General features: G+C 37.5%; 2 protein-coding genes across 2 annotated transcripts; both read left to right on the top strand.

Moving 5' to 3' along the window:
* The first annotated feature begins 5492 nt into the window (after positions 1-5492).
* OR1E1N (olfactory receptor family 1 subfamily E member 1N) lies at positions 5493-6437 on the top strand. Its single transcript, NM_001391654.1, has one exon. It carries the CDS (start codon positions 5493-5495, stop codon positions 6435-6437), a length of 945 nt encoding a protein of 314 aa, NP_001378583.1.
* A 12560-nt stretch (positions 6438-18997) lies between these two features.
* On the top strand, positions 18998-19942 carry OR1E1K (olfactory receptor family 1 subfamily E member 1K). The gene has a single exon (XM_001502658.2). The coding sequence runs from the start codon at positions 18998-19000 to the stop codon at positions 19940-19942; it is 945 nt and encodes a 314-aa protein (XP_001502708.2).
* Positions 19943-20374: the final 432 nt, after the last annotated feature.

The following is a 20374-nucleotide window of genomic DNA, read 5'->3' as shown; positions in this document are numbered from 1 at the left end:
ACATTGCTACTGAGTGGCCCTTTGCTATTAAAAAGAGAGATTTAGCTGAAAAAAAGGGATCATTTCAATAGGTGCAGAAAAGCCTTTGACAAAAAATTTCAACATTAATTTAAGCAATTTGTGATAAAACTCTCAGCAAGCTAAGATCAAAAAGAAATTTCCTCAACCTGATGGGAGAGCAACTTTTAAAAAATTATAGCTAATGTTATACTTAGTAGTGAAAGATTGAATCCTTTCTCCTGAAGATCAGGAGCAAAGTAAAAATGTTTGTTCTCACCAGCCTTGTTCAACATTGTACTGGAAGTCCTAGGAAGTGGAAAAGGGCTATAAAAAGAAATAAAAAGTATACAGATTGGAAAGTAAGACATTAAACCATCTCTATTTGCAGGTGATATAATTGTCTATGTGGAAAATCACAAAGAACATTAAAAAAGGTTCTAGAAGCAATAAGTCAGTTTAGTAAGGTCATAGGATACATGGTCAATATATTAAAAATTGTTATTCTGTAAATAAATATATTAATATATTTAAAATTATATTTATTTCAACTAGCAATGAACAAGTGGAAAGTGAAAAAAACACTTTAAAGTAAAATTTACAATAGCACCAAACCATTAAATGCTTAGGTATGAATAATACACAATATATACAAGATTTATATCTTGAAAATTACAAAACCCTGATTAAAGAAATCATAGAAGATACAAGAAATGGATAGATACAACATGTTTATGGATTGGAAGAGTCATTATTGTTAAGATGTTGACTCTTCTGAAAGTGATCTGAAGATTCAACACATTTTCAATCAAAATTCAAGCAGGCAGGATTTTTTCTGGTATAATTTGACAATCAGATTGTAAAATGTATATGTAAAGGCAAGAAGCTGAAAAAGCAAAATTGAATTTGGAAATGAAGAACAAAGCATGAGGTCTCACATTGCCTGGTTTCCAGACTTAGTATGAAGTTAAAATAGTCAGGAAATTGTGGTATTAGAGAAGAGATAGAAATGTAGATCAGTATAGAGCATATAGAATAGCTGATAGAGTCCAGAAATAGATACACTCATGTATTTTCCATTGATCATTGACAAAGTGTAAAGACAATTCAGTGGGAAAAGTTTTTTCCACCAATGGTACTGGAAAAATTGGATTTCTATATGCAAAAAGAAAAAAAAAGGAACCTCAGTCTATGCCTCACATTCTCTACAACAATTCTGTTGAAATTATATATCTAAATATTTGTATGAGTCTTGGTAAAGTTCTTCATGACATCCCTTTTCCTGGAATCAGAGAAGTCCCAGAGCAGGAAGCAAGGAGCACATGGAGCAGAACTGAGGTGAGGTACTGTCAGGTTGCATCTAGTAAAGCTAGTTGAAATCAGAGTAGAGCTGGTTACTGCAACTGTGGCTGGAAGGAAATAAGGCTGAGAGAATTGAAAATGGTGCACAAGAGGTGTCTCATATAGTCCTCAAGGGAGGAATAGTTCTACCAAGGAATGTAACAATGGTTTCATTGAATTGGATGTTGAGCCTACCACCTGGACATTTTGTGGTTCTTATGTGAACCAATCTACACAGAGCAGGATTGCCCTTCTTCCTGGGATGGTGATATTGATCACCAACGGGAAAACTGGGCTGCTCAACCCAAGTAGAGCAGTAGGACCATGTCTGCAATTCTGGGGAATTCTTTGAGTGCCACTTAGTATTGTCATGTCTGATAATAAATGTTAATGACAGCTGTAGCAACTTGCTAAGGCAACACCCATGAGGATGCAGATTCCCTAGGAATGAAGGTTTGCATTATACCACTATGTCAGGAACCCCATCCAGCTGAGATGATGGCTGAGGAGAAAAAGGAATGTGTAGTGAACGAAGGAGTTATCAATGTCAACTATAGCTTTGTGATCAATGGCAGCATAAGGAAGAGCCTGGAGACTAGGAGGAAATCTGACACGTATGGAGGGTAGTAGAGAGGATGGTGGTGGTGGGGTGCTATTAAGGTTTTCCTAGAAAGATAGGGAGCTAAAGATACCTCAGTGGGATTCAAATTGGGTTTCTTTTCTATCTTGGCCTGAGGAAGAATTGAATACAAACTGGGAGGGTTTATCTTTTCTCTTATTCCACTACTTTCTGTATATCTGCATATGGTTGGGTCATACAGATCTAATCCTTCTTAGCTGCAGATTTCTCTCTCCTCTGCGGTGGGTATATAGGGAACTGCATTGTAGTGAGAGATTCTTCTACCCTGGCAATCTTTCCAAAATATGTATGTTTCATGGCACTTTGTTAAAGACCACTGATGGCTTCTTTTTGCCCACAGAAAGCTTGCCACAAGCTAAGATATTTTAGGACATTCAGCGTCTAGTCCATGCTTGTTTTTATGACTTCTCCAACCATCTTCCTTCACCTCCCAAAATGTAGGCTCCAGACCCACAGAACTACTGTCCATTCCCTAAACAGGCAGTGATTAAACATCCATATACGAGCTTCTTTGCATCCCCACCTTCCATCAAATTATAGTCAGGTGTGGTCAGTGATTGTAATCAGTCACTGTTCCAGGACTCTGAGAGCATTTGTCCTAGAGAGGTCCTGGGTGTTTACTTTATCTTTAATGTGTTCCTCCAGGATCCAGACTCCTTTGGGATCCAGAGCCCCTTAGGCCCAGGGATGTGTAGAATGGGAGATGTTAGAAGGGTTCTCACAGTAACAGATGACAAATACAGAGGCTGTTCCTTCACATGACTTAGTGAATAGAGGCGAGCAGGATCTTGAGCCAGGGTCCTGGAGTGACCCTCAGATACAGTGGGTAAGTCAGGCAGAGGGTGAATGAGCTGGTCCCTTGGGATCCTTTCAACCTGAGGGTCTTATTTTCCCAGGTTGTTCTGCAGGATAGTTTTTCAGGTGTGCTAACCCACTTCTTCTCCACCTCTCAGCCTCCCAAGATTTCTCCACGTTCTAGAAATACTTTGATTAATGTTCACCAGTTGCAATCCTTTTATTACTGATAGCATTTATAAGTATTACTTACTATGTAATGTATTCCCACAATGTATAATTTCAACATAATGACAGCTCTGGCGGTATGCTTTAATGTAATAGTTCTGAGTCTTTACTTTATTTTAGAATCACCTCAGGACTTTGCACTGACCTCCTCTCAGAGATCGTGATTAAATTTATCTGATGGAAGTCAATAATCTTTATTTTTAAAGCATTATATTTCTGTGCTACTGATTGTGTCTTCCATGGACCACAGCATGGGCATTACCTGGGTGTGGATTAAAATGTAGAAGCTGGACTACTGAGTTAGAATCAGTGTTTTACCAGAACTTCCAGGTGATTTGCATGGACATTAAATTTTAGAGTCACTGCCCTAGGTGATTTTTATGTGCAGGCCAGGCTGAGTACTAGTGACTTAATGGGTGAAGAAGATGAGAGGCTCCTTGCATCATCAGTGGTAGCATTTGCAAATGCTGTCTCTGGTTTGTGGTCCCTAGTCATACTCTTGACATAAGAGTCGAGTCCCAGTCATGTACCAGGAAAGCCAAAGTCTGAGAAACCAGGTGTATGATTTTCCCTAGATGTTTATTCCTACAGTCATGCCCACATATAATGTCCAACTGTAAAAACTGTTTATGTGGCTGGATCAAACAGCCTCAAGGGGTGAAAAATCCCGGCAGTTGGACTTTTGTGTCTGTAATGAAGAAGCTTCCAACATCTCTTAACACTTCTCCTCTGCTTTGTTTGTCAGCTTTGAGGCACACTGAGGTGTATTAGTCAGGGTTCAAACCCATAGGAGATTATATCTATGTCTATAAATACATCTCTCTATATAATATACATCATCTGTATTAGTGAAAAGAATAATGTATCTGAGGTACCCAAACATTTTCCAAGGGTACGAAATTACATCCATAATTTTTATAGTAAATGTCCAATTTAGTGCCAAGAGGTGAGGCAAGTTAATTATTCTTCTGGGAGGATTTAATAGGAATAGGGATTTTAACTTAAAAGGACTTATGTTGCCTTTAAGTTGGAGGAATGCATGTGTCAACCTGAAACACAGCCAATAAATATTTGCGAAACATCGGCTACATTCAGGTGCTGTGCCAGGTGTTAACAGTGCTGCTGTCATGAGGCAGAAATGACATTTCCTGCACAGAATTTACAACCTGGTAGGAAAGACACATATAGACAATAATCCCAAAGGCATTGAGTGCTGTGGGAACAAGCATAGGATGCTGTGGAAACAGCAGTGGATTCTCTCCTGATATGGGGTAAGAGAGAAGGTTTAGCTGAGTGACACGTAACATACCTGAAGGATAAGTAGGGGCAAGCCAGGTGAAGAGGGAGCAGAGGGAAGAAGATGATAGGTGGAGGAATAGCAAGTGCAAAAAGCTGGAGGCAAGATTGTTACTTATAAGTCCAGCATTGCTGACAAGGGGAATGTGAGTGTTATTGAGGGGCCAGATGAAGCCCTGGAGGTAGGCAAGGGTCATGAAACACCTTTTCAAAGGAATTTTGCCTTGAAAGGAATTTTGCCTATACTTGAGAGCAAGAAGACTCTATGCAGACTTTATAGAAAATGATGATCAGATTTTCATCTTAGAATGCTGCACTGTGAATGAAGGATATTGAAAGAGAGAGTATTCAAGCATGAAACAGGGAGTTGAATTAAGAGGCTGTTCCGATAGTACAGACAAGGTATGATTTCAACCTGATCTAGGGTAGTGGCAGTGGAGACAAGGAAAGGAAGAATGAGAAAGAAAATTAAAATATAGGACTTATTGACAGATTGGATGTTGATGATGAGACAAAGGAGAGAATGAAACACAACACTCAGGTTTTTTGACTGGAGCCTCTGAACCCTTTTTACTGAGATATGGAAAACTAGAGGATGCAGGGATGGGAGATCAGAGGGAGATCATGAGTTTCTTTTGGGAACTGTTGAGCTGAAAATGTGTGTGATGCATCCACAAGATAATCACAAGCAACTGAATATACAGTTTTATAGGTGAGAGAGACATCTGCACCTTAAGTTTAAAAGGTAATCAAAGCAATTGAAGTAGATGGGTTTTTCTTGGTGGTATATGTAGAATTATAAGAGAACAGTGTTTAGGAAAAAACCCTGAGGAACATCAAGATGTAAGGTATTGAGAAAGCAGGAGTCAACCACAGTTACTGAGGCTGTCTGGCCAGGCAGGTATGAGGAAAACTGATACATTTTGTGTCTCAGAAGCTAATGGATAAGAGTGTTTTAGAAGGGATGGAATATTGTTACCAGTTAAAGAGGAGCTAAGAATATAAGTCATTTCCAAAAATAGGAATTCTGATTATAGAGATTTAGAGTATAGGGATTGTAATTATTGTGATGAAGTTGATATAAAGTATTTTTGCAGAAGATCTAACACACTATGTATCATAGAAATGTGTTCGTTTTTAAATTCAGGTTTTAATGGACACTATTGTTTCTTCCTGAAGATACTGGAGACAGAGCATGACAGGAAGGAATCAAACTGTCATCTCAGAGTTTCTCCTGCTAGGACTGCCCATTGAGTCAGAGCAGCAAGACATGTTCTATGCTTTGTTCCTGGCCATGTATCTTACCACCGTCCTGGGAAACCTCCTCATCATCATTCTCATTCGCCTGGACTCCTACCTCCACACGCCTATGTATTCGTTTCTCAGCAATTTGTCCTTCTCTGATATCTGCTTCTCTTCTGTGACCATTCCCAAATTGCTGCAGAACATGCAGAGCCAAGACCTGTCTATCTCCTATGCTGGCTGCCTGACCCAAATGTACTTCTTCCTGTTTTTTGCCAACCTGGACAGCTTCCTCCTTGTGACCATGGCCTATGACCGCTATGTGGCCATCTGCTTCCCCCTACACTACAGCACCATCATGAGCACCAAGCTCTGTCTCTCCCTGGTGGTGCTGTCCTGGGTGCTGACCACGTTCCATGCCATGTTACACACCCTGCTTATGGCCAGATTGTGTTTTTGTGCAGACAATGTGATCCCACACTTTTTCTGTGATGTATCAGCTCTGCTGAAGCTGTCCTGCTCTGACACTCGAGTTAATGAGTTGGTGATATTTTTCATAGGAGGGATCATTGTCATCATTCCATTCCTCCTCATCATCCTGTCCTATGCACGAATTGTGTTCTCTGTTCTCAAGTTTCCTTCTGGCGGGGGCATCTGCAAGGCCTTCTCCACCTGTGGGTCCCACCTCTCTGTGGTGTCACTGTTGTATGGGACAGTTATTGGTCTTTATTTTTGCCCATCTGCTAATAATTCTCCTGTGAAGGAGATTGCCATGGCTGTGATGTACACTGTGGTGACCCCCATGTTGAACCCCTTCATCTACAGCCTGAGGAACAGAGACATGAAGGGAGCCCTGGGAAGAGTCTTTTGCAGAAATAAAATTCTCTTCTCTCTATGATGATAAAGGTTTGGCTTTTTACATAATTTTATCCTGTAGATATATTGATATTAATGTTGGGATATTGACCCCGACTTGTTTTTCTTTTTACCATACAAATTTCTGTTAAAATGACAGACTAAATAATTGTCTGACAGGTAAAATATATGAAGTAAAGGTATGTTGTTCAACTTGGAAAGAAGATCTCAGTGACCTCCTAGCAAGATCTTACTCTTTGTTATTCATGTGAGACTCTGAATAAGGATCATTTTAAAACGTTTAATTGATCTTTGTCTCCAGTCATTTAACAACTAGCCTGTCATGTATTGTTTTTTTAACTCCAACTCTGCTTTAAATAGTACTCTGTCCTCCCAGGTCTATACTGACTAAAACTCAAACATCTTGCTCCCCTGCTTACCTCTGCTAAACTGGACTTTTTATTGTTGAATATAGATTTTTACTTCTCTCTTCTTGATTAAGGGCTCACAGCATTCTGTCTTTTAGCCTTTTCTCCTTTTGTTTATTTTCAACCCTGCATCATTTTTTTGACTTGACCTGAACCTCAAGTCAACTTTCCATCTGCTTTGCTACAATTGTTTAGTTTGTCTTTACCTGGGAGCTAACTCATACCTAGGGGCGTAAAAGTTTCTCTCTCAGTTATGGGGAAGGAAGCTAGAGTCTGGTTAACAACTTCACTCTTTAAGGATGTCTCTCTCCTGCTTAGTATTTTGGAATTTATCAACAAATTTTACATCCATGATCTTATTCTACTCTTGTGATGATTTCACGAAAGAATCTTATCACCATTTTAAAGATTGAAAAATGTGAAATTTGATGACTTGCCAAGGTTCCAGAGTGGGTTGGTATTGAGCTTATTTAATATCTCAGACTATCTGATTTTAGCGTTTCTTCTCATTTCCCCCCACCTCAGAAATAAGGGGAGCAACCATTGATTTTTCAGTCTTAGCTCCGTGTATGACATATCTAGGTCTCCAATCTTGGTCCATTTGTTTCCTTTTTGTCTCCTCTAAGGGATGGCATCAAAACTCAGCATTTCAATCTTCTCACCTCACATCTCTATCTGAAGATTAGACCTTTCTTCAGCTCCCAGTTTTAATTTGCATCTTTATAGTAGACATCTCAACTTGATGCTTTTGAGCTCTTCAATATTTCCATGCAAAAATTGAAGTGTTTATCCTTTTACCAAATCTGCTCTTCATTTGTATTCCATTTCTTTTTTAGCTTTATTGAGGTATAAGTTATACATTTAATGTATACATTTTGATGAGTTTGGACATATGCATATATCCGTGAACACATCACCACAACCAACATACTAAACAAATCCATCATCTTCAAGAATTTCTTCTGTTCTTTCACGTTTTCCCCCTATTTTCTAAGAACACTTAACATGAGATCTATCTTTTAAACATATTTTAGAGTGCATAATACCATATTGTTATTCGTAGGTACTATGTTATACAGCACATCATTAGTACTTGCCCATCTTACGTAACGGAAATTTTATACCCATTGAAAATCAATTCTCCATTTCTGCCCGCCTTTGGCCCCTGAAAACCACCATTCCATCCTTTCCTTCTATGAGTATGACTAGTTTAGATAACTCATATCTAAAATGGAATCTTGCAATATTTGTCCTGGTAAAGGCAAATATATAGTAAAGATAGTGGATCAACCACCTATAAAGCTAGTTTGAAGGTCAAACAACAAAAGCACTAAAAATACCTATCTCTGTGTAAGAGGTTAAGGGATATACACACCCAAAAAAGAGATTAAATATGAAATAAAAAACATAAAATGTAGGAGGAACGTAGTAAAAGTGTAGGGCTGTTAGTAAGAGGTCCAACTTAAGAGACCATCAACTGATTTTATTTCCTTTGGATACATAGCCAACAGTACATGTTTGTTCCAGTTTCTCCACATCCTCTCCAATATTTATCTTTTTTTTTGAAAATATCCATCCTAACAGATGTGAGGTGATATTCCATTGTGGTTTTGATCTGCATTTCCCTGATGATTAGTGATGTTGAGCACCTTTTCACGTACCTGGTGGCCAGTTGTATATCTTCTTTGGAGAAAGGTCTTTTCAAGTGTTTTGCCTATTTTTTAATTAGGTTATTTGCTTTTTTGCTTTTACATTGTTGGAGATTCTTATATATTTTGGGTATTAACTTTTTACCAGAATGATGGTTTACAAATATTCTCCCACTCCATAGGATGACTTTTCACTCTGTTGGTTGTTTTCCTTGCTGTGCATAAGCTTTGATTTGCTGTAGCATCAGAAAGAATAACCCAAGTATTATTTTCCACTTGATCATGTTGTATGATTCTTTAAATTTTCTGTTGAATTCAGTTTGCTAGTATTTTCTTGAGAATTTTGCATCTATATTCACAAGGGATATTTGTCTGTAGTTTTCTTTCTTGTAGTGTCCTTATCTGGCTTTGGTATCAGGGTAATGCTGACTTCATAAAATGGGTTTGGGAGTGCTTCCTCTTCTTCAATTTTTTGGAAGAGTTTGAGAAGGATTGGCATTAATTCTTGAAATTTTTGGTAGAATTCATCAGTGAAATCATCTGGTTCTGGTCTTTTCTTTATTGGGAGGTTTTTGATTGCTGATTCAATCTCCTTCCTCTTTATTGATTTGTTTCTTTTTTCTGTTTCTTCACGATTCAGTCTTGGTAGGTGGTATGTTTCTAGTAACTTAACCATTTCTTCTAGGTTTTCCAATTTGTTGGCATATAATTATTCCCAGTAGTCTTTTATGATCCTTTGTGTTTCTGTGCTGTCAGTTGTAGTGTCTCTTTTATTTCTGATTTTATTTATTTGAGTTTTCTCTTTCTTTTTGTCTAACTAAACCTTTGGCAATTCTGTTTACCTTTTTGAAGAAAAGTAGTTTCTTAGTTTTTGAAGCTTCAAAAACTAAGTTTCATTGGTCTTTGCTGTTGTTTTTCTGGTCTGTATCTCATTTATTTCTGTTCTGATCTTTGCTATTTCGTTCCTTGTGCTAACTTTGGGTTTAGTTTGTTCTTCTTTTTCTCATTTCTTGAGGTGTAAAGTGAGGTTGTTTATTTGAGGTCTTTCTTTTTTCCTTAATATGGTGTTTATCACTATAAACTTCCCCCTTAGAATTGTTTTTGCAACAGTCCATAGGTTTTAGTATGTTGTGTTTCCATTTTGTTTGTTTCAAGATATTTACTGAATTTCCCTTTTGATTCATTCTTTGACCCATTGGTTTTTCATGAATGTGTTAATTTCCACATATTTTTGAATTTTCCAGCTTTCCTTCTGTTATTGATTTCTAGTTTCATACCATGTGGTCATAAAACATACTTGATATGATTTCAATCTTTCTAAATTTGCTAAGAATTTTTTTGTGGCCTATCTTATGATCTGTCCTGGACAATGTTCATGTGCACTTAAGAAGATGCGTATTCTGCTGCTTTTGGATAGAATGTTCTGTATATGTCTGTTAGGTCCATTTGGTCTAAAGTATGGTTCAAGTATGATGTTTCTTTGTTGATTTTGTGACTGGGTGATCTATCCATTATTGAAAGTGGGGTATGCAAGTCCCTATTATTATTACATTGTTGTCTATTTCTCCCTTCAGATCTGTTAGTATTTGCTTAATATATTTAGGTCCTCCAAAGATGAGTGCATATATATTTATGATTTCTTATATCTTCTTGATGAATTGACTCTTTTATCATTATATAATGAACTTTTTTTGTCTGTTGTTACTATTTTTGGTTTAAAGTCTATTTTGGCTGATATAGGTATAGCTTCTCTTGCTCTCTTTGGTTTCCACTTGAATGGAATATTTTTTTCATCTCTTGACTTGAACTTATGTGTGTTCTTAAAACTGAGAATTGGTGTAATTTCTTCCTTAAATGTTTGGTAGAATTCACAAGCAAACTCATCTGAGCCCAATGCCTTCATTTTGGTAGGTTATTAATTATTGATTCAATTTTAAAATATATATTTATAGACTTATTGAGATTATCTCTTCTTCTTGTGTGAGTTTGGCAGATTGTGTCTTTCAAGTAATTAGCCCATTTCACCTAGGTTATGAAATTTGTGGGCATAGAGTTGTTCACAGTTCACAGTTGTGCATTCTTTTGTTATTCTTTTAATGTCCATGGGATCTGTAGTGATGACCCCTTTTCCAGTTCTGACATTAGTAATTTGTGTCCTCTCTCCTTTTTTCTTAGTTAGCTTGGCTAGAGGCTTATCAATTTTTTGGATCTCTTCAAAGAACCAGTTTATTTCACTGATTTTCTCTATTGATTTTCTATTTTCCATTTCATTGATTTCTACTCTTATTTTTATTACTTATTTTCTTCTGCTTGCTTTGGATTTAGTTTGTTCTTCTCTTTCTAGTTTCCTAAGGTGACAACTTTGATTATTGACTTTAGACCTTTCTTCTTTTCTAACATATGCATTCAATGCTATAAATTTCCCTCCAGGCACTGCTTTTGATAAATTTCACTTAGTTCAAAATATTGAAAAACTTCCCTTGAGATAGCTGCTTTGACCCATATGTCAGTTAAAAGTGTGTGTTTTATTGCCAAATATTTTGGGATTTTCAAGCTATCTTTCTGTTACTGATTTCTAGTTTAATTCCATTGTGGTCTGACAGCAGACATTGTATTATGTGTGTTGTTTTAATTTTGTTAATAGGCATTTTGTGGCCTAGAATGTGGTGTGTATTGATGAATATTCTATATGAACTTCAGAAGAGTGTATATTCCACCGTTGTTGGATGAAGTAGTCAATAGATGTCCACTATATCCAGTTAGTTGATGGTGACGGTGAGTTCAACTATGTCTTTACTGATTTTCTGCCTGCTGGATCTGTTCATTTCTGAGTGGGCTTTTTAAGTCTCCCCTTTTAAGAGTGGGTTCATCTATGTCTTCTTGCAGTTTTTGCTTCACATATTTAGACGCTTTTTTGTTGGGTGCATATGTGCTAAGTATTGTTATGTCCTCTTAGAGAATTGACCCCTTTATCTTTCTGTAATGCATTACTTTATTGTGTTAACTTTCCTTGCTCTGAAGCTTATGTATTTTGAAAGTAATTTTTATTGAAATGTAATTTATGTACAATAAAATGCACCCCTTTTAAGTGTATAGTTCAATGAGTTTTGACAAATGTAAGCAATCAGGTGACCTCAATTCCAGTCCAAATCTGGAATGTTTTGATCACCCCACAGTTCCCTTGTGATCTTTTGCAATCAATCATCCATCCTTTGACCCAATTATATTCTGATCTAATATCTATCACTACAATTAGAATCCCTGTTTTTGAACTTAATACAAATGTGAATCATATAGTATATACTTATTTGTATTTTTTGTGTTCTTTTGCTCAGCATAATGTTTTGAGATTCATCCACATAGTTGTTTGTGTTGGTAGTATGTTCCTTTTGATTTCTGAGTAGGTATTACAAATAATGCTACTATGAATATTTTTATATGTGTTTTCTTGTGTATTATGTACACATTTCTCTTGGGTAAATACCTAGGAGTAAAATTTCTGAGTCCTAGAGTATGCTTATATTCTAATATAGTAGATATTACCAAAGATATTTCCAAAGCAGTCATACCAAATTACGTGCCTACAAGTAGTGTATGAGAATTCTAGTTTTTTCACATCCTTACCAACACTGATATAGACAGTATTTCTTTTTTTTTTTTGGCTTAGGAAGATTTGCCCTGAGCTAACATCTCTGACAATCTTCCTCTATTTTGCATGTGGGTCCCCGCCACAGTATGGCCACTGACAAGTGGTGTAGGTCTCTGCCTGGGAACTGAACCCGGGCTGCTGAAGTGGAGTGCACTATTGCTCTATTCTATTGTGAAATTCTTTTAAATTCAGATCCACAATAGCCTGGAAACAATTTTTGTATTTGGTATGAAGTAGATATATTCCAAATATTTGGAAAGTGAGCAACACATTTCTAAGGAACAAATGGGTCAAATAGGAAATCACAAGGAAAATTAGAAAATATTTTGAATTCAAATGAAAAGATAGCATATCAAAATTAGTAATATGCTACGAAAGCATACTGAAAATATTTATAGCATTAAATCCTTGTATTAAAAAAGAACTAAGGTACCAAATTAGTGATCTAAGCTTCCAACATAAGGACATAGGAAAAGAAGAGCAAATTAAAGCAAGAAAAGAAAGGAAGTGACAAAAGGAGCAAAAATCAATGAAACTGAGAACAGCAAATGAAACAGAAAAATCATTGAAACAAAAGTTGGTTGTTTGAAAAACTAAATAAAATAGATAAACTTTTAGTCAGCATGAGTAAGGGAGAAAAAGGAGAAAAAATACAAAATATAAATATGAGGAAAGAAATAAGGAATATTGCTGCAGACCCCTACAGACATAAAAGAAGAATAATGGAATATTATGAACAACTCTGTGCCCATAAATGCTACAACTTACATAAAATGGATAAATCTGTTGGAAGATACAACTTCCAAAGCTCACTCACAAAGAACAGATAACTTGAATAGTAGTTTTTATTAAGATATTGAATTTGCAGTTAAAACTCTTCTGACAAAGAAAACTCTGGGACAATATGGCTTTACTGGTTAATTATAAGAAGCACATAAGGAATAAATAATACTAATTCTATGCAAACCATTCCAGCATATTGAAGAGGAGGAAATACTTCCTAATTTATTTTCTGAGGCCCTGATACAAAGACCAGATAAAGATATTATAAGAAAACTACAGACCAATATCCCACACGAACATAGACACTCAAATCCTTAAAAATACAAACAAATGAAATCTAATGATACAGTATATGAAAAAGATAATACATCACTGAGTGGAGTTTATTATGGGAATGAGAAGCTGTTTCAGTATTCAAACAGTAAATCTAAATGATCACATTAACAAACTGAAGGAAAAAAACTATATGTTTAAAAAAACATGGTGTGAGACTTCAAAGAAAGCATTTAATTAAAGCTGTATTCCAAACTGTATTTTTGTGGACATGTGTATTGTCACATTGCTACCAAGTGGTCCTTTGCTATTACAAAGAGAGATTTAGCTGAAAAGAAGGATCATTTCAATAGGTGCAGAAAAAGCCTTTGACAAAAATTCCAACATTAGTTTAACCAATTTATTATTAAAACTCTCAGCAAACTGGGAATAGAAGGAAACTTCCTTAACCTGATGGAAGAGTAACTTTTAAAAAACTATAGCTAATGTTATACTTAATGGTGAAAGATTGAATACTTTCTCCCTAATATCAAGAACAAAGTAAAAATGTTTGTTCTCACCAGTCTCATTCAACATTGTACTGGAAGTCCTAGGAAGTGGAAAAGGGCAAGAAAAAGAAATAAAAAGTATAGAGATTGGAAAGTAAGAAATTAACCCATCTCTGTTCATAGGCAACATAACTGTCTATGTAGAAAATCCCAAAGAACATTAAAAAAGGTTCTAGAAGCAATAAGTGAGTTTAGTAAAGTCATAAGGTACAAGGTCAATATATTAAAAATTGTTATTCTGTATATAAATGTAAAAATATTAATATATTAAAATTATATTTATATAAGCTAGCAATAAACATATGGAAAGTGAATAAACACTTTAAAGTACCATTTACAATAGCACCAAACCATTAAATACTTAAGTATAAATCTTACACAATATATACAGTATCTATACCTTGAAAATCACAAAACACTGATTAAAGATACCATAGGGATTTAAAGAAATAGATAGATGCAACATGTTCATGGATTGGAAGAGTCAATATTCTTAAGATTTTGACTCTTCTGAAACTTATCTACAGATTCAACACAATTCCAATAAGATTTTTTGGGGTACAAATTGACAAAGTGATTGGAAAATTTTTACGTAAAGGCAAGAAGCTGAAAAAGCAAAATTGAATTTGGAAACAAAGAACAAAGTAGGAGGACTCATATTGCCTGATTTCTAGACTTCCTATGAAGTTAAAATAATCAGGAAATTGTGGTATTAGAGAAGAGAGAGAAATATAGATCAGTATAGGGAGTATAGAATAGCATACAGACTCCAGACATAGATACACTCATGTATTTTCCATTGATCATTGACAAAGTGTAACGACAATTTAGTGGGGACAGTCTTTTCAACCAGTGGTGCTGGAAAAATTGGATTTCCATATGCAAAAAAAAAAAAAAGAACAATTCATATCTTGCACTCTCTACAACAATTTACTGGAAATAATTATATACCTAAATATTTGTTTGCGTATTGGTAAAATCCCAATGACATCCTGCTTCGTGGAGTCAGAGAAATCCCAGGGCAGGAAGCAAGGAGCATGTGGAGCAGAATTGAGGTGAGGTACTGTCAGGTTGTATCTACTAAAGCTAGTTGAAATCAGGGCAGAGCTGGTTACTGCAGCTATGGCTGGAATAAGACATGAGGCTGAGAGAACTGAAAATTGTGCACAAGAAGTGTCTCATATAGTTCTTAAGGGAGGAATAGTTCTACCAGGGGATGTAACAATGGTTTCATTGAATTGCAAGTTGAGCCTACTACCTGGACATTTTGTGGTTCTTATGTGAACCGATGTACAAGGAGCAGGGTTGCCATTTTCCCTGGGCCGGTGATATTGATCACGAAGGGAAAGCTGGGCTGTTTTACCCAAAGCAGAGCAGAGAGGACCATGTCTATAATTCTGGGGAATTCTTTGAGTGCCACTTAGTGTTGTCATGTCTAACAATAAATGTTAATGAAAACTATAACGGCTCACTAAGGGAAGACCAATGAGGATGCAGATTCCCCAGGAATGAAGGTTTGCATTATACCACTATGTCAAGAACCCCATCCAGCCGAGATGATGGCCAAGGAGAACAATAAATGTGTAGTGAAAGAAGGAGTTATAAATGTCAGCTATAGCTTTGCGATCAATGGCAGCATAAGGAAGAGCTGGAGACTAGGAGTTATGTGACACATATGGAGGATAGTAGAGATGATGGTGGTGGTGGATTGCTCTTAAGGTTTTTCTAGAGAGGTAAGGAGGTAGAAGAACCTCAACGGGTTTCAAACTGGCTTTCCTTTTCTATCTTGGCTTGAGGAAGAATTGAACATGATCTGGGAGAGTTTATCTTTTGTCTTATTCCAGTACTTTCTATATATCTGCATATGGTTGGGTCACACAGATCTAAACCTTGTTAGTCACAGGCTTATCATTCCTCTAGGGCAGATTTATGGGGAACTGGATTGTAGCGAGAGATTCTTCCACCCCAGGAATCTTTCCAAAATATGTCTTTCATGGCACTTCGTTAAAGACCACTCGTGGTTTTTTACCCACAAGATAAAGCCTTCCCCAATCTAAGATGTTTTAGGATATTCAGAGTCTGGTCCCAGCTTGTTTTCCAAGTTTCTCCAACCATCTTCCTTCACCTCCCAAAATGTAGGCTCCAACCCCACAGGACTACTGTCCGTTCCCTAAACAGGCAGGGATTAAGCATCCATACATGAGTTTCTCTTCATCTCCATCTTCCCTCAAATTATAATCAGAACTGTAATCAGTCACTGTACCTGTAATCAGTCACTGCTCCTGGTCTGAGATCATTTGCACCAGAGAGATCATAGGTGTTTACTTTGTCTTTAATGTGTTCCTCCAGGATCTAGACTCCTCTGGGATCCCGGGCCCCTTAGGCCCAAGAACGTGTAGAATGGGAGATGTGAGAAGAGATGTTTCAGACACAGGTGATGACTATAGAGGCTATTTCACATGCGTTAGTGAGTAAAGGAGAGGAGAATCTTGGGTCAGGATCTTGGAGTCACCCTCAGACACCCTGGGTAAGTTGGGCAGAGGGTGAATGAGCTGGTCCCTTAGGGCCCTTCTAAACTGAGGGTCTTGTTTGCCCAGGTTGTGTGATGTTCTGCATGAGAGATTCCAGGTGTGGTAACCTGCCTCTTCTCCAACTCTCAGCCTCCCAAGATTTCTCCACATTCTAGAAATACTTTGATTAATGTTCACCAGTTGTACTCCTTTTATTATTAATAGCATTTATAAATATTACTGTATAATGTATTCCCACAATGTTGTATAATTTCAGCACAATGATAGTTCTTGTGGTAGACTTTAATGTAATGGTTCTGGGCCTTTCATTTATTTCAGAATCATTTCAGAGCTATAAAAACTTTGCACGGACCTCCTATCAGAGATTGTGATTAAATTTATCTGATGGAGCCAAGTAATCTTTATTTTTAAATGCATTATACGTCCTTGTTACTCACTGTGTCATCCATGGACCACAGCATGGGCATTACCTGGGTACTGATAAAAATGTAGAAGCTGGACTACTGAATCAGAATCAGTGTTTTACTAGAACTCCCAGGTGATTTGCATGGACGCTAAGTTTTGGAAGCACTGCCCTAGGTGATTATTATGTACAGTCCAGGCTGAGCAGTACTGACTTAATGGGTGAAGAAGATAAGAGACTCATTGCATCATCAGTGGCAGCATCTGCAAATGCTCCCTCTGGTTTGTGATCCCCAGTCATGCTCTTGACACAAGATTCAGGTCCAACTCGTTTACCAGGCAAGGAAAATTCTGCAAGACCCGGTGTATGATTTTCCCTAGATGTTTCTTCCCAGAGTAATGCCAGTGTGTAATGTCCCACTGTAAAAACTGTTAACGTGGCTGGATCAAACAGCATCAGGGGAGTGAAACTCCCAACAGCTGGACTCAGTTATGTCTGTAATGAAGAAGCTTCCAATATCTCTTAATGCTTCTCCTCTGCTTTCTTTGTCAGCTTTGAGGCACACCGAGATGAATTAGTCAGGGTTCCCCAGAGAAACAGAACCAATAGGGGATTATATACATATGTGTATATATATATATATATATACACACACACATATCTATATCTATTATCTATATCATTTATAGTAGTGAAAAGGATAGTGTGTCTGAGCTACCCTAACATTTTCCACAGGTACAAAATTGCATCCATAAATTCTGTAATAAAGTGTCAAATTTAGTGCTAAATGGTTGAGGCTAGTGAGTTCTTGTTCTGGGAGGATTTAGTAGGAGTAGTGATTCTAACTTAAAAGGATTTTTGCTGCCTTTCAAGCTGTAAGAATGCATGTCTCAGCCTGAAGCACAGCCAATAAATATTTATGGAGCATCAGCTGCATCCAGGTACTGTGCCAGGTGCTATCTCTGCTGCAGTCGTGAGGACAGACACGGCCTTTCCTGCATGGAGTTTACCATCCTATAGTGAAGACAGTTATAAACAAATATTCCCAATAGCATTGAGTACTAAGGGGCAGACACAGGATGCTGTGGAACATAGCAGCTTGTTCTCACCTAGTCTGGAGTAAGAGGGAAGGTTTAGCTGGTAAGTGACATGTACTATATCTGAAGGATAAGTAAGGGCAAGCCGGTGAAAAGGGAGCAGAGGGAAGAAGATGCCAGGCAAGAGGAACAGAAAACGACAAAGGCTGGAGGCAAGATTGTTGCTTTTAAGTCCAGTATTGCTGTCAAGGGAGATGTAAGTGTCATTGTGAGGCTAGCTGAAGTTGCGGAGATAGGCAAGGGTCATGAAGCACCTTTTGAAAGGCATTTTGCCTTGAAAGGAATTTTGCCTGTATCTTAAGAGCAATTTGAGTCTACGAAAGTTTAAGGAGAAAGATGATCAGATTTTCATCTTAGAATACCTCTGTGTAAATGAAGAGTATGAAGGAGGAGCGTTCAAGCATGGAAACAGGGAGATGATTTGAGACTATTCCCATAGTACAGACAAGATATGATGTCAGCCTGGTGTATAGTAGTGACAGTGGAGATAATGAGTGGATGAATGAGAAAGAGAATTAAGTGGCAGAATTTGTAGGACTTGCTGACATTGGATGTTGATGATGAGAGTAAGGAGTGAATGTAAGAAAACACTCAGAGTTTTTACTGGAGCCTCTGGATCCTTTTACTGAGATATGGGAAACTAGAGGAGCCAGGGATGGGAGAGGAGCAAGGGGAGATCACGAGTTTCTCTGGGGATATGTTGAGCTGAAAATGCATGTGATACATCCACAAGATAATCATAAGAAACTGAGTATACAGTAGGGTAGAGAGTCATCTATAGCTGAAGTTTAAATGGTAATCAAAGCCATTTAAGTAGATGGGTTTTTCTTGCTGGTATATGTGGAATTACAAGAGAAGAGTGTTTAGGAAAAAGCCCTGAGGAACATCAACATGTAAGATATTGACAAAGCAGGAGTCAATCATAGTTACTGAGGCTCTCTGGCCAGGGAGGTATGAGGAAAACTGATACATTTTGTGTCTCAGAAACTAATGGAGAAGAGTGTTTTAGAAAGGATGGAATATTGGGACCTGTTAAAGAGAAGTAAAGAAAATAAATCATTTTCAATCACAGAAGTTCTGATTATTGAGATTTCGAGTATAGAGATTGTAATTATTGTGATGAAGTTGGTAAGTATTTTTGCAGAACATCTAACAGACCATGTATCATGGAAATGTGTTTCTTTTTACATTCATGTTTTAATAGACACTATTATTTCTTCCCAAGGATATTGGAGACAGAGCATGACAGGAAGGAATCAAACTGTCATCTCAGAGTTCCTCCTGCTGGGACTGCCCATAGAGTCAGAGCAGCAAAACTTGTTCTATGCCTTGTTCCTGGCCATGTATCTTACCACCGTCCTGGGAAACCTCCTCATCATCGTCCTCATTCGCCTGGATTCCCACCTCCACACACCCATGTATTTGTTTCTCAGTAATTTGTCCTTCTCTGACCTCTGTTTTTCCTCTGTCACAATGCCCAAGTTGCTGCAGAACATGCAGAGTCAATTCTCATCTATCCTCTATGCTGGCTGCCTGACCCAAATGTACTTCTTCCTGTTTTTTGGAGACCTGGAGATTTTCCTCCTTGTGGCCATGGCCTATGACCGCTATGTGGCCATCTGCTTCCCCCTGCGCTACAGCACCATAATGAGCCCCGAGCTTTGTCTCTCCCTGGTGGTGCTGTCCTGGGTGCTGAGCATGTTCCATGCCCTTTTACACACCCTGCTCACGGCCAGATTGTGCTTTTGTACAGACAATGTGATCCCGCACTTTTTCTGTGATATGTCTGCTCTGCTGAAGCTGTCCTGCTCTGACACTCGAGTTAATGAGTTGGTGATCTTTTTCATAGGAGGGATCATCGTAGTCACTCCATTCCTACTCATCATCCTGTCCTATGCACAAATTGTGTTCTCCATCCTCAAGTTTCCTTCTGGTGGGAGCATCTGGAAGGCCTTCTCCACCTGTGGCTCCCATCTCTCTGTGGTGTCACTGTTCTATGGAACAATTATTGGTCTTTATTTATGCCCATCAGCTAATAATTCTCTTGTTAAGGAGATTACCATGGCTATGATGTACACTGTGGTGACCCCCATGTTGAACCCCTTCATCTACAGCCTGAGGAACAAAGACATGAAGGGAGCCCTGGGACGAGTCTTTTGTAAAAAGAAAATTCTCTTCTCTCTATAATGATAACACTTGAGATATTTACATATTTTTATCGAGTACATATTAATATTTAAATATTATTCCAAATATTTTTCCTCAGCTTAGAAACTTCTCTTAAAATGACATACTACATATGGGAGAGAGATGAAGTTGAGCTGCGTAGTTGAACTAGGGAAAGTGGTCTTCATGACTTCTGGCTAGGCCTTGTTCTTCGTTTTCCCCCGAGGACCCTGGAAAAGCACAATTTCAGAACCAATGTTGTGAATGATCTTCATGCCTTACATTCTTAAACTATTTCATCACAAGAGATTACATGTTAGTAAAACTCTGCTTTGATTGTGGTATTTTAAAATAATTCTCTATACTCTTAAGTAAATACTAAGTAAGATGTGAACCTCTTATCCTCCCTTAAATGTCTCCTATGTACCTCTCCCTGCACAAATTTCATATCAC

This window comes from Equus caballus, chromosome 11, assembly GCF_041296265.1.
Source record: "Equus caballus isolate H_3958 breed thoroughbred chromosome 11, TB-T2T, whole genome shotgun sequence".
In the NCBI taxonomy this organism is placed as follows: domain Eukaryota; kingdom Metazoa; phylum Chordata; class Mammalia; order Perissodactyla; family Equidae; genus Equus; species Equus caballus.
This window is presented reverse-complemented; position numbering and strand designations above follow the sequence as displayed.

Bases quoted from the DNA above. Each gene is read 5' to 3' on its own strand.
- OR1E1N (NM_001391654.1), top strand. From the start codon at position 5,493: ATGACAGGAAGGAATCAAACTGTCATCTCAGAGTTTCTCCTGCTAGGA.
- OR1E1K (XM_001502658.2), top strand. From the start codon at position 18,998: ATGACAGGAAGGAATCAAACTGTCATCTCAGAGTTCCTCCTGCTGGGA.